The following is a 12,957-nucleotide window of genomic DNA, read 5'->3' as shown; positions in this document are numbered from 1 at the left end:
ACCCAGCTTACTGAGAACTTAGATATGAAATTCTACTACAGAGAAGAATCGGGTAGGCCCAGAGGTAAGCCCCTGGCCATGGGCTTGGCACCTGTGAGGTGCTCAGGGTTGACTTTCTATAAATATTTGCATAAACATGTGAACCAACACCCTAAGATAAGAACTCAGACTTACATTATGTGTAAGCCGAGAGCCCGTGTATATTTATGGGGCAGGGACCATGCCATGGCCACTCCAGGTCTGGAGCCAGGAACTCTCTGGAAATGGTAAGTCCCTGAGGTACAAGAATAGCATTAGCCTCCTTCATACCAGAGCTAGAAGCCTCCTAATCCACAATATCCTTCCTCTACAGCTGGCCACAGGGGCTCGATTTATCACCATTTTGATGCAGACTTGGCCCAGGGAAGTTAGGGATGGGACATTGGCTTGGGAAACTTTTGTTGAAAGGGCATCCTAGAGGCTCTGAGCCTTCGAAGTTGAGTGTGGTGAGAAAGAACTGAGCTAGGGATCTGAGCAGATGCTCACCAGCACGGAGCAGTGGGAAAGCAGGCTTTGACGGATGAAGGTCATACAGGCCTAGGTTTGCGTTCTCCCTCCATTCTTGACAGGCAGTGTGACCTTGGTCATATTACTTAATCTTTTCTGAGCCTCACTTCTGCTGTTTTTCAAATGGAACTATTAAGACAAGATTATTACCAAAAGATTTAACTGAAAACAAGGTTTGAGGGGTGAAATAGTTGGAAATAAACCCCAGCTCTGCCATTGACTAGCTACTTTGTAGATATGTTGGAAGAATTAAAGGAGAGAGCCCATGTAGTAAAGTGCCTGGTGTGACACCAGCCGCACACAGCTTGTACCCGACAGATGTAAGTCCCTGCCACCTTCCCTGTGCTCCACCCTTTCACCCTGTAACTTTTACTGTTTTGCTCTCTTCCTTAGAAGCAGAGGGAACGACTTGAAGTGATATCAGAGGTAGAAAAAGAAAATTTTGACCACGTTTAAACAAGTGCTTATGTCCCTCTGTTCTTCCCCAAACAGGTTCATGGCCAGGGCCACAGTGACCACACCCACCATCCCAGGTACAGCGCTAGGTCAGATCAGTGCCAATCCCACAAGCGCTTGCCCTGAGCTGGCACTAATCTCAAGCACTTCCACCCCCTCCTCCTTGTGCTTTCCAAACATGTCCCACCAGCTTTGAGTTGGGCTTGTAACCAAACCATGGCCCTGGATTTGTACTGCAGATGTACAGGGGCTGGCAGGAGCCCAGGTGCACATCCAGATGTTGTCTCTGAGGCTTCCTTGGTGACCCGCATACCAGCTGTGAAGCAGTATTTACTACAATTTGCAGGGGTGGAAAAACAGGCTTGTGTGGAGCAGTCACTCTCCTCAGGAGCTATAGGGCCTTATCACTGGGGCACAGGATTCTATTTGCCATGGGGGGGCTGTAGAGGGAGTAGGGAGGGGGAAAGTGGGATTCTGCTCTTTTGACAGGAGGCCTGGCTGGGCAGGGCTCTTGGCCAAAGGCACATGAGCATGGATGACCTTTCAGAGCAGAGAGAGGTATAAAGACCATCTTCCCATACATTTTTTTTGTTGGCCCACACAGAACCATCATTTCTAGGGCAGCTCTATAGCTTCTCTCACTACTATTTGAACCTCATGGAACAATATTATCACAGGGGGACCAAGCTATTGTGTCTATCCGCTACTAGGCCCCCACCTCAGGCATCAAGGTTTCTAGAACCATGATCATGGACTTCTAACCTGTCCTCAGGAGGACTGATAGCTGGACAGAGGTCCGGGGCCTCAAGCTGCTACTGCTTCTCTGACCCATTGCCCTAGGAAGGCTTGGCAGAGCTGGTCACCTGCCTGCAGGATTCCTCATGGGCACAGAGCCCCATCGCTAGGAGCCCCACCTTGCAAGGGCATCTGGGAGGTATTTACAAGTGGAAGTCACCACACCAAATCAGCCTTAGCTATGTAATGTGATAGCTTCCTATTCCATCACTCAGAAAATGACACTACCCTTGACCCACATATAATACTTTCCTCTCCATTGTTGCTTCTGTCCGTTTGGTGCTAGGGATAAGTACAATCATGAAGTGACATTGATTTCAGTGTCACCTGCCCCTCCAAATTAACCCCATTGTTGACCGCTTTCCCCAGGCTCTTGCTTTAACCAGCCCTCCATTCGAAGCCACCAGGGCTAGTCCTCAGCCCAGCTGGACATTAACCTCAGCATTTGTAGTCCAGTCTCTTACCCAATCCTCTAAGGCCAGGCTCACTTAGTCCCCAAGGTGATTGCTAGATAAGGTGATGAACTCAGGTCTTCTCATCTGCTAACAGGAGAGGGTTTGTGGAGACAGCCCCATTTGCCTCCCAGGTCGCTGCTCCCCTAGCCCAAGCAGGCTGGCAGAGTTTCTGCTGGGGCATCCCCTTGTGTAGACAGCTGTCTCCTCAGCCTTCCTGTGAGGGATCCTCCCCACTCACTCAAAGGGCCCCTTCCTTTCCTGTACTCTCTGACCTGTGAGAGAGGGCAGGGGTGGGGCTGGGTGGGCCAGTAGGCCCCAAAGGGGAAACTGCTGAAACTCCTGGGACAGGAAGTGGCAGAGAGGAGCTGTTTCCTCTGGCAAAGCAAGGGTGTGGTAAAAGCTGGCTCTACCTCCTGCCTGTCAGCTGTGGGCCCTGGGAGGCTGGGGAGAGCTGAGAGCCCTTCTTTCCCTGCCTCCACCCCCACACACAAATGGAAGCTCCTGGCCCACCGGATTGAAGGGGGAGATCTCTCAGAGGAAAGTGTCTTTTTTGCAGTGAGAAGAATTCTGAGAAAAGGGCAGACAGATCAGCAGAAGAGAAGGGTGGGGTGAGGAGGTAAGTATGGAGTCAGGGGGGCCCACAGTAGCAGCGGAAAACCACAGCTGGGCAGGGGATTCTTCTGTAAGCTCTTGTTCTGAGATAAAATGATCAGGATTGTGCCTGCTCAAAAGTGCAGGAGTTGGAAATGCAGCAGATGACTGACTCTCTAAATCTTAGGGCTAGAAAAGACCTTCGACCATCCGGTCCAACCTCTCATTGTTCAGCTGAGGAAACTGAGGCCCACAAAACAGAAGTGATTTGCTCAAGGTCACACCATGGGCAGAGCCAAGGCTAGGACTGACTTTCTGTTGAAAAGCTGTTAAGTTTGTATATAGTGTTCCACACCTTCCTTCAGGCACCTCTGAGTGCTCTGTGACATCCTTCTCAGAAATGAACTTTATGAATTTATTCACACTAGAGGGGAGTGAAATCTTTAGTCCAGGAGCGAGAAAACTTTTCCTGCAAAGGACCAATTAGTAAATAATTTAAGGCTTTGTGGCCCATACAAACTTTGTCGCAAAAATTCAACTTATCATGCAAAAGTAGCCACAGATAATACATAAATAAATGAGCATAGGTGTGTTCCAATAAAACTTTATTTGTGAACACTGAAATTTGAACTTCGTATAATTCTCATGTGGCATGAAATATTATCCTTTGGATTTTCTCCCCAATATTTAAAAACGTAAAACTATTCTTAGCTTACAGGCCATACAACAACAGATGGTGGACTGGAGTTGACACATGGGCCATAGTTTGTGATCCTTAGTTTAGTGTAAGAGGTCAAGCTGAAGTGTTAGGAGGAGGAGAGGAGGAGGAGAGAATATACCAGGTGGGGAGAAAGCAGGTAAGGCGTTTGCTTCAGATCTTGATTGCCCTGTGGGAACTGGAGCCACAGACTTAGGGGACACTGCGAATAAAGGTGGGGAGGTGGAGAAGTCGATGTGAAAGTTCTATGTGTTCTGCACATGCGTGGCCGCATTGTTATTTGCCAGCCCTGGGTCTTTGGCTGCTGTTCATACTCACCAGAGGAAAGGTTTGGTTTTTGAAGATGCCGAGAGACAATGAGGAGGGGAGGAAGAGAGATCCCCTTGGGAGTCACAGCAGCTAGCTGTGTGACCTTGAGCAAGTCACTTCTCCTGCCTCAGGAAGTTGGTGTCTGCAGCTAGGTGATAGGAGGGATGGATGTGATGATTTTTCAAGGTCCCTTTTAACTTTGATATATCATGGGACTCTGAGTCAAGGAGAGGCTTTAAGCAGTGTGGGTGAGGGGGAGGAAGACCCCTGGGAGCTCATGGTGACATCAGAGCTGAGACTGCCCTCCCTGTCTTCCCACGTCACCCCCACCATAAGCCATATTTCCACCTCATCCTTCCTTGCGGCCTCCTCTCTGTGCAGGGAACACTGCTTTTGCTGGCCTGGGAAGTGGCTGGGGGGAGGGGGCATTTGGAAGAGTACCCAGAACCAAGAAGGCAGTGAACCCAATGTGGCCCTTCCCACCAGGGAGTATCCCAGATTTGAGCTAGGAACCTCTGACTCAGTTTCTAGGGCACTCACTGGCAAGAACCTTGACAAAAAACACTGTCCCTTCAGTAAAAGTTATTTGACCTAATAGCCTGTCGGCGCAGAGTTAGAGATTACCCTAGCTTTCAAAAAACCCACTAATGGATGTAATTAATCTCTGGTCAGTATTTCTGTTCTCTCTCACCCCTCTTCCCCCATGGATACAAGCAGGCCTTCTTAGGGGTAGGGGTGGAGTGTGTGCCATGTGAAGTCACCTTTCATTTGTCACATGCAACCTTCTACCAGAGTATTGTATCTGTACTGCCAGCCTCACCAGGCCAGGCCTGTTCCTTTGGCCACTGAAGGCCTATCGAGGCCCTTCTGGCCAGGTTGTGTGTGTGTGTGTGTGTGTGTGTGTGTGTGTGTGTGTGTGTAGCAAATGACTCTCTGGGTCCTCTTTTCTTTTTTACCATTCCTGGGTTTTTTGAGGTAATGCCAACTTCAAAATGTCCAAGTCGAACTCATCTTCTTGCCATGTTTCCTGCCCTAATCATTCCATATCCCTTAACATTCTTACAGCAAAAACAGGCTACATATCTTGGAGTCTCTACAACGACACTGTCATCTTTCTCCTTCGGGGTAGCTCTGGAATTCACCTTCTGGGTTCCAGCTGCCCACCTCGTCTCCTTCCATCTTCCCCACTCATACATTAGACAAAACCAATCTTCCTAACGAACTGCTTGCTTTGTGCCCCTCCCTTGGTCAAGCATCTACAGTAACTCCCAGTAGCTTTCCATATTTCACATTCTGCTGCCTGGTGGGTCTCGGGCCTATGCACTTATTCAACTGATTTCTCTGACCACCCAATCCCTCTCCCCATAGTCAATCTGGTTTCTTCTCTCTATCATAAGTTTTACGGTTGTCAGTTATGCCCCCCTCCATTTTTATTTTATCCCACTATCTCCATTTCCCCTTCTTCCTGTCCATATAGGTAAAAATATGCTGACTACTTAATGAGTGACAGTGACCACACGACAAATCAGACCCGGAAATTGAAAAACATGTTTGAGACATAACAGAAAGTTTTCACCTAAATTAACTCACTGCCCTGTCAGGACCATCCCTTGGGCTAGGGTGGTTGTCCCCGTTTCACAGAGGGGGAAGGGGACCTGCCTAAACCCCAAGGCAAAGCTGTATTTTCTTGCTGGAACCCCATGATTTTACAGTCTGCTGGGACTTATGGGGTCCCCCTCTAGGCTCTTGCTGGTGGCCCACCATACTGGGGTTCAGTAGCTGCCTTGGACTTGACTTTGCTCCCCTTTCCTGCAATGTGTTCTCCTGTCATTAACTTGTCTTTCACATCTCAGAAGAGCTTAGTGCCCTTCTGCCTCTTCCCTGTCTCTGAAGCACTAGAGACAAGAATGTGTTAGCCGCAGGCACCTCTAGGAAGTGCTGTTTTGGCTTTCTCAGGCAAGGCTCCTGGGAGTCAGAGCAGCCAGGAAATCAGGTTCCCTTTGTCAGTAACCCTTCCCCTGCTCCTCCTCCCCTATTGGGCTTCTGTAGTGCTCTTCTTGTCACTTAACCACATCCCAAAGGGCTGGGGCAGGGTGAAGGTGGTAAGGACAGGGTACCAGGAGCACTCCAACCACAGCAGCCCCTCCCTGTGTGGCCCCCAACCCAGGTGAGGAGCCAGCCCCTCCAAGCCAACAATAGAAAGCCTCCGGCCTCATCTTATGTTCTGGAGCCAGTGGTGGGACTTCTAGGGCCCTCATGGGGCCCCAGTTCCACTTGGTCTCTGGGAGGTCATCTGAAACTAATTATCTGGATGAGTGCTTTTTAATTTTCAGTGTTTTCCCACCACCATCTTCATTCACCTGAGACTTTCTGGTGAGCATCTGCTAAGCCTGGATTACCCTCAGCCCTCACCCACTTTAAGGATGACAGAAACCACAGCACAGAAAGAGGGCTGACTTTTCCAGGGTCACACATCTTGTTGGGATGTAGCCAGGAGAAGGCTTCCCTCCTCCTCCCCCAACTTGGCCAGCTATGGCACACACTGTAGGTCGCCTAGTGGATCTCCTGGAAAAAGAAGAGGGGACATTTCTCTGTCTGCAGTCTGCTATCTCCTGCAGCCCTAATTGTCCCCCCACTGGGACAGCTCAGGGCCTGAGAAGGTAGACAAGACTAGAGCTGAGAAAGGCTTGGGACAGCTGGAGAGTAGCTCTGTGTCTGCCTCACCACCAAAGCAAGCCCTGTACTGGAATCAGGCAGTGACCAAGGGCCAAGGAAAGAAACTGGATTTCTTGTGAATACGCACAGAGAAACCTCAACCAACAGAGCTTACAAAACCTTTATTTTTCCCCTCCCTCTTCCTGATTTCATCTTAAATGGAGAGGGTGGTAGAAAGAAAGGAATACAGGGGAGGAGCTGACAAAATAGCTGTGACTGCGGTCCCCTTGCTGGGCATTTGCTCAAGGAGGAGAGTTCAGCTTGTGATCTGAGTCAAGGTTGTGCAGGAATCCTTTGGATGGGTTACCTCTGCTCTTTTTGTGGTCCGGGGCTAGAGATTGGATCCCTGACTCTGGCCTTCTGTCTCTTAAATACATGCCATTGGTCACATGGTACATCATGCAAATTTGTTGCTGGATGACTATTAGCTGGAGGAGGGGCTGTTTTTCAGTGGAGGGTACAGCTATTCCTGGGGTAGTCTCCATTTTGTTTGTGGTTGTGGGGGAAGAGTGTTGACGGAGTGGGAAATGGCATGAAGGAAATTGTCACTTCCTTTCCAGAGAATTCCAGAAAGGTTTCATAGGGGACCGGGTATTTTAGAAGTGAGAGCTGGCATGGAGGGGACAAAGAACTGGAGGACAAGAACTCTGCTTTGTGTCCCAGCTGACCATCTGGCCCCTATGTTTCCTGGCATGTGTGGAAATGCCATGGGTGTTAGCAATTCAGTGAGAGCCATTGGCTCAACTAAATGGGTATAGATTTAAACTTACTCCACAGAGACTGTGGATGTGGTTTTCACATAGGGGCAGCTTCCTGTAGAGGAGGCCCTGGTGGGTGGATGCTGGACACCGCTTGACATGTTCCAGTGACAGCCCCAGAAAGGGTCTTTATGTCTGAAGGGGACCCAGGTGTGGTGACACAGGAGCAGCTCAAACCACTTGTATTTTGCTATTTTGGTTTTGAAATGCAGTCAGAACCACAAAGAGTCAGAGGTGTGCATTTGCAGGCAGAGGATGTAGGCTCCCTCACTTGCTCGATTCCTCCTGTGACACACACAGACTCACACACAACATCTAGGGGCCATATGCTCTCACGGAGGCTTTGCTTTCAGCCCAGGTAGGACAGGCCCTAGGAGCCAGGGATCTTGCAGTGGCCTTGAAGGCAGTCAAAGATGTGGAGCTTTTGCCACCCTGGGTGCAGACTTTCACTGCAGCTGTGCAATGATGGGGCTGGGTGGGGAGAATTCACCACTGGTTACTAAGGGTTCCCAGGTTCCTCAGTTCCTTGTGCCAAGTGTTTGTGTGTACCTCCTAAAACCCCTACTTGCCAGCAAGACTTTGTCCAGGGCTCTTGGCTACTGAAGCTATGTCCCAGTCTGTAAGGACGCTGGGGAGGGAAGCCCCTGGTGTGGGCCTCTGCAGCCAACAGCAAGACGGGCTTTCTGTGGTGATGTCTTCTTTGGTTTCAGGTTCCTGGGAGAGGGAGGTTATTTTGAGGGACTTTGGGAGGTGGTTCAGGGGAAAGTAAGTGAACATGCAAATGAGCCTCTCCCCACCTCTCACTTTCAAATCCTCAAACATCTGAAGGGGGTGGGATGAAACTTTCTGGACTGGAAGGTTCATTGGGGCAGAGGGAGGGGGAGTTTTCTTAACCTTGGCCAAGTGTCTCCACATTTGGGACACATGGGCACACCCTGCACAGGTGTATATCTATGGTGTGTTTGCACACCTATGTTGTAAATTGCAGTGCAGAAATACACGATGTAACAGAGAGTGCACACATTCCTCTCACTCTTGTATGAGCCAGAGTACAGGACACTAACTCCACACCCAGTGCACACATGGCTATACTTCCCAGAAAACACATCTCACTGGTACCGACTCGCCGGTACCATTTATTCATTCATTCATTTATTCATTCATGGTTTCTGTAAACATGAATTGAGTGTCTGCTACATGTAAAGCACAGTACAAGGTGCTAAAGTTTCATCAATGACCAACATTGTCCCTGCTCTCAAGGAAGCCACTGTCTAATGGGAGAGGTAAGGAAGGTGCACAGAAGTTCCACAGGCTGAGGTCATGAGCAGTGAACTTGCAAACATGAAATACTGGTATCTGTGCAGAGAAGCCAAAGAGATGAGCAAACCTAGAGGGAAGGCCCATAGTGCAATGACCTTGCGGGGAGAGGGAGCAGATACAGGAGTTCAGAAGTTTTATGTTTAGACAAAGTGGGACTAGGTGAAAGTGATAGCCTTTCATTTGATTGGTTTGAGAATACTTCCTGGAGGCAGACAGCCTACCTGTGGGAGGGTGACAGGAGACTGGATCTCATGCAGGTTCAGGGATGGGTGGAACTCAGGTGAGGACCATTGTTTCATCAGTGCCTCCTCTCTGTCCTAGCAGGCATCAGTCTTTCATTCACCCAAAGGGAAACAGACCTGACAGGTTGAGTTGAGAGACTTCTCAGAGTTTTTGTTGGGGGTGGGTAGAAAGGTGTGGGGGTGAAGATGGGGGTGGGGAGAGGGTGGAGCCAGCCCTGTGGGCTAACGGAAAGGAAGTGGGAGAGGCCTGGGGGTAAAGCGGTCATCAGGGAGGTCACCCATGGTCCCCCTTCCTTCCCTCCCCTTTGCCCCTCTCTGAAGTTCCTCATTTCTTTCCAGGCAAGGAGAAGATTTTGCCACCCTGGCACTGCCAAAAGAGTGTCAAGGATGTAAGGGTCAAGTCTGTTGCTCCCACTATGGTGTGTGACCCCAGTTCTTCAGGTGCTCATGGTTGAACTAGGCTGTCTGTAGACCCACTTCACGTGCACACACACACACATTCTACTAAAAACAGAACCCTAAGAGCCAAAGACCTGGCACCTAGAAGTGGGGAAGCCCAACTGTTTAGGGCTGGAGGAGTGGAGTAGACTGGCAGGAAGGATGTGCAAGGAGTGGCAGCTAAGGCTTTGGGAAGCAGGCATGAATGTGGACCGTAGACAACATGTATGAGAGTAGTAAGCAAAGGAAACAATTGGAGGCCTGGATGCCATGTGAATGCCTGAGGTGCAGATCGTGAGCACAAGAGGCATTCAAGGAGAAGAGGGACATGTGGTCTACAGTAAATAGATGTCCTGGAAAAGGGGGGCCTCTGACCCAGACCTGGAGGATGAGAAATGTTCTTTGCGCCCCTCCTCCAGCTGGGGCTCTCCTTAGAAGTTCCCAGGGTGACAGTTCAATCTTGAAACTGAAAGCAAAGCTGAACCAAGAACATAAACCCACAACCAGCACAGAAGCCATCATCTCTGGCCAAGCAGCAGTGGTGGCAGAGTGGTGACAAGTGCACACAGCGTATGTCCCACTTGTCCCTCTGTCTCCAGGCTCTCTGGAGGTGTGGCCATGTCTGAGAGTCCCATCCCCACAAGCAGGGTCAGGCCGACAACACAAGCCTCACAGTGAGACATTTCTTCCTCTGTAGACTCTGCCCTTGAGAGCTAGGTGGCCCTCACTCCTGAGTTAAACTGAGCTAGGCAGAGTATGGAAGAGTACCCTGTACACCTGTGGGTCCTCCCCCGCCACAAGATTCTTTCTTGAGCCAAGGGAATTTTAGGGATTTTTCATGCTATTGCTCCATTCATGAGGCTTTGAATTTCCTTGTAGCTGCACCCTGGAGATTAATCTTCAGGGTGGAGAGAGACCAGAGTCCCTATATCTGTCATCTTCTCCAGAAGAGTGAGGGAAGGATGGGAGGGAGGCTATGTATCTTCAAGGCCAGCTCAGGTACAAATGCTGGTGACTCAGACTGGCGCTGAGGCCTGGCCACTTCCCACTGGAGGTGACTCAGTTAATTTCCTCTTTTTCCTCCTTCCGTTACCTACCTCCTTTTTTCTCCTTTCCTCGTCTTCTCCCATTGTCCTCCCTTTTCAGCCATCCCTCTTCTGGCAGTCTGCATTGGCATGGCAGGGTCATTCTGGCTCACCAGCTGTCCTGGGAACAGAGCTCAAGGGAGGTGACTTACTCACTGCCCCCATCTCTTCCTTCTCTCTAGGTTACTCCTGCAGTTGTCCAGCCCATCTTGCAGCCTTGAACCTGGCTTAGATCACCACCTACTCCAGCTCTCTACACCCCATATTCTGCTGTGGCTCAGGGTAGGCTCTAAGCTCCAAGGTACCTGAGCAACATCTCTTCGTCAAGAAAACCCCGCAGCTCCAGAGAGCCCTGCGAATCCTGCTGTCAGCTCTGAGAAGACAGCATGGCTATTACTCTGCAGTCTAGTGACCTGATATTTGAATTTGCGAGCAACGGGATGGATGATATACACCAGGTATGGCCCCAGAGAACAGAGCTTGATCAGATAGACACAGGCAGGCAGGCAGACAGCCAGTAAGCCAGCCAGCTGGCCAGCTAGCTAGTCAGCAAATATTGATCAAGCACCTACTTGGTTCAGGGCACTGGGTCTGCTTGCCAGCCAGACTGTGTGCCAGCTAGTCACTCATGAGTCCATTCAGTAATCATTGGGTGGTCATTTAGTGAGCCAGTTGCCCACGTTCAACTACAGGACACATGCAGTCACCAAGTCAGCCAAGCAGCTGCTAAATACATCACCTGAGCTGTTGGCCAGTCAGCAACGTGGGCTGAATGCACAGGTGTGCGCTGACCTTCCTGTGCATTTTCAGTCACTTCCCTTCACCACTAGTGCCATAGTAAGAAACTGTTGGAACAACCACATAGCAAGAGTGAACATCGCCGGCTAGAACTGCAGGGCAGAGTCCAATCAGTGGCACCTTCAGACTCATGTCTCTAGCCTGGTTGGTGAATCTTTCCATAACTGTCTTGCAGCTTCAATCTGAGATTCAGGATAAACTGGAAATGGGGGTATTTAGGTGGGAGGAAGTTGGAAAATAGGACAGACTTCAGATGCTTGGGCCCCCACTGCTCCATACCTTGCCCTACACTGGGGCTAAGAGAGCATATTTTCTGTGCACTTAGCTATACCCATTGGATGGTGTCCTGTCACACTCATTGCCATCCTTCACTCCCTTCTTTTCACAAACTGGAGAAGAGGCAACCAGGTACTGTAGAAGGAATGAAAGATTAGGAGTCAGCAATCCTGGGTTCTGATCTCAGTTTGGCCACCTAGGCAAGTCCTGTCCCCTACCCTATCTGGCTGCCATCTCTCTCCATCTTCACCAAGAGTAGATTCAACTGGATCTCAGCCTAATTCTGATGCTCTCTATCCTAAATCCTTGCAAGGATGGAATACTGTCTTATCTCTAGCCGCCTACAGAAGGCTGCCCCCTAGTGGGCTTTGAGCACATTGTAATTTCTGTCTACCTGGGTCTTCAGTTTTATTGAACACCTCTGGTTTGCCTAGCCTTGTGGAAAGCGTTATGGGATGAGAAAGTAAGAAAAATATAACCTTAACTGGGTTCTCAATGCTACTGGTCATTTTTTGCTTGTTTCTAGCCTGCTTAGCAACTGTTTCTGTTCTTCATAGAGGCTGTTCATAGAAGCTCTCAACCCTGTATCTCCCGACACCACACGTGCCCTTCCACCCTCAGCAGACAGCCTCTCCCCCGACTCACAGAGAACCTCAAAGCCAAGGATGCCCTCCGTTTCCCTTTATCCTCCCTTTTATTGATAAGAGCACTGTTCTTATTTCCTTTCTACTGACCTGGCAGGAAGAAGTGTCCCTCTTCCTTCCAAGGGTAATTTCCGTGCCTGTGCCTAACCTCATCTCTCCTATTTCCTTCAAGACCTCAAGCCATCGATCACCTCCTCTCTCTCATATCTTTTAGTCCTCTTAGACCTTTCTGCTAAACCTAGAACATCTTCAGGTTTCCCCAACCTTAAAAAAAACCTTGCCTCTCTTCCACCCACCTCCTTCAAAATACCACCTTTTTAGCACCGTTTTTTCTCCCCAGCATAGTCTCCACCCTCTGTGTTTATATTCTTACTTCTCTTCTTTCACTCTTTTTAGGAAACAATTTTTATTGCAAAATGTATCATTAATACAAAAAAGTGCATAAATCACATATATGCGTGTGTGTATGTACATGTATATATACTTAAAGAATAATTATATAATGAACATCCACGAACTCACCATCCAGGTTAAGAAATAAAATGTTACCAGTCTCCTAAAAGCCCCTGATACCTAAAACAATGAGAACCTACTCTTTGCCAGACCTTGTTTAAGTACTTTATATATATTGATCCATTTAAACAATCCTATGGGGTCCATAATATGATCACCCCAATTTTATAAATGAGGAAACCGATGCACCAGAAAGGTTAGGTAAAATGCCCAAGGTCATACTGCCAGTAAGTAGCAGTGTTTGGTTTCAAACCCAGGCAGTCTGGCTCTATATCAGCATAATCCAATAGAATGTTCT

At 49.1% G+C, this 12,957-nt stretch overlaps 1 protein-coding gene across 8 annotated transcripts in view; it reads left to right on the top strand.

Moving 5' to 3' along the window:
• The window catches only part of ELF4 (E74 like ETS transcription factor 4), a 37,712-nt gene that overhangs the window by 13,386 nt on the left and 11,369 nt on the right, over positions 1-12,957 (top strand). For all 8 annotated transcript variants that reach the window (XM_023525497.1, XM_011384217.2, XM_011384220.2 and 5 more), the window contains exon 2: positions 10,611-10,886. Coding sequence is in view for 7 of the 8 variants with exons in the window: in XM_011384217.2 (XP_011382519.1) it covers positions 10,815-10,886 (72 nt within the window). In the remaining variant the exon portion in view is untranslated. The remainder of the gene's footprint in view (positions 1-10,610; positions 10,887-12,957) is intronic.

Source organism: Pteropus vampyrus, unplaced genomic scaffold (assembly GCF_000151845.1).
Source record: "Pteropus vampyrus isolate Shadow unplaced genomic scaffold, Pvam_2.0 Scaffold566, whole genome shotgun sequence".
Classification (NCBI taxonomy): domain Eukaryota; kingdom Metazoa; phylum Chordata; class Mammalia; order Chiroptera; family Pteropodidae; genus Pteropus; species Pteropus vampyrus.
The sequence above is the reverse complement of the archived record's forward strand: the minus strand, read 5'-3'. Positions and strand labels throughout refer to the sequence as shown.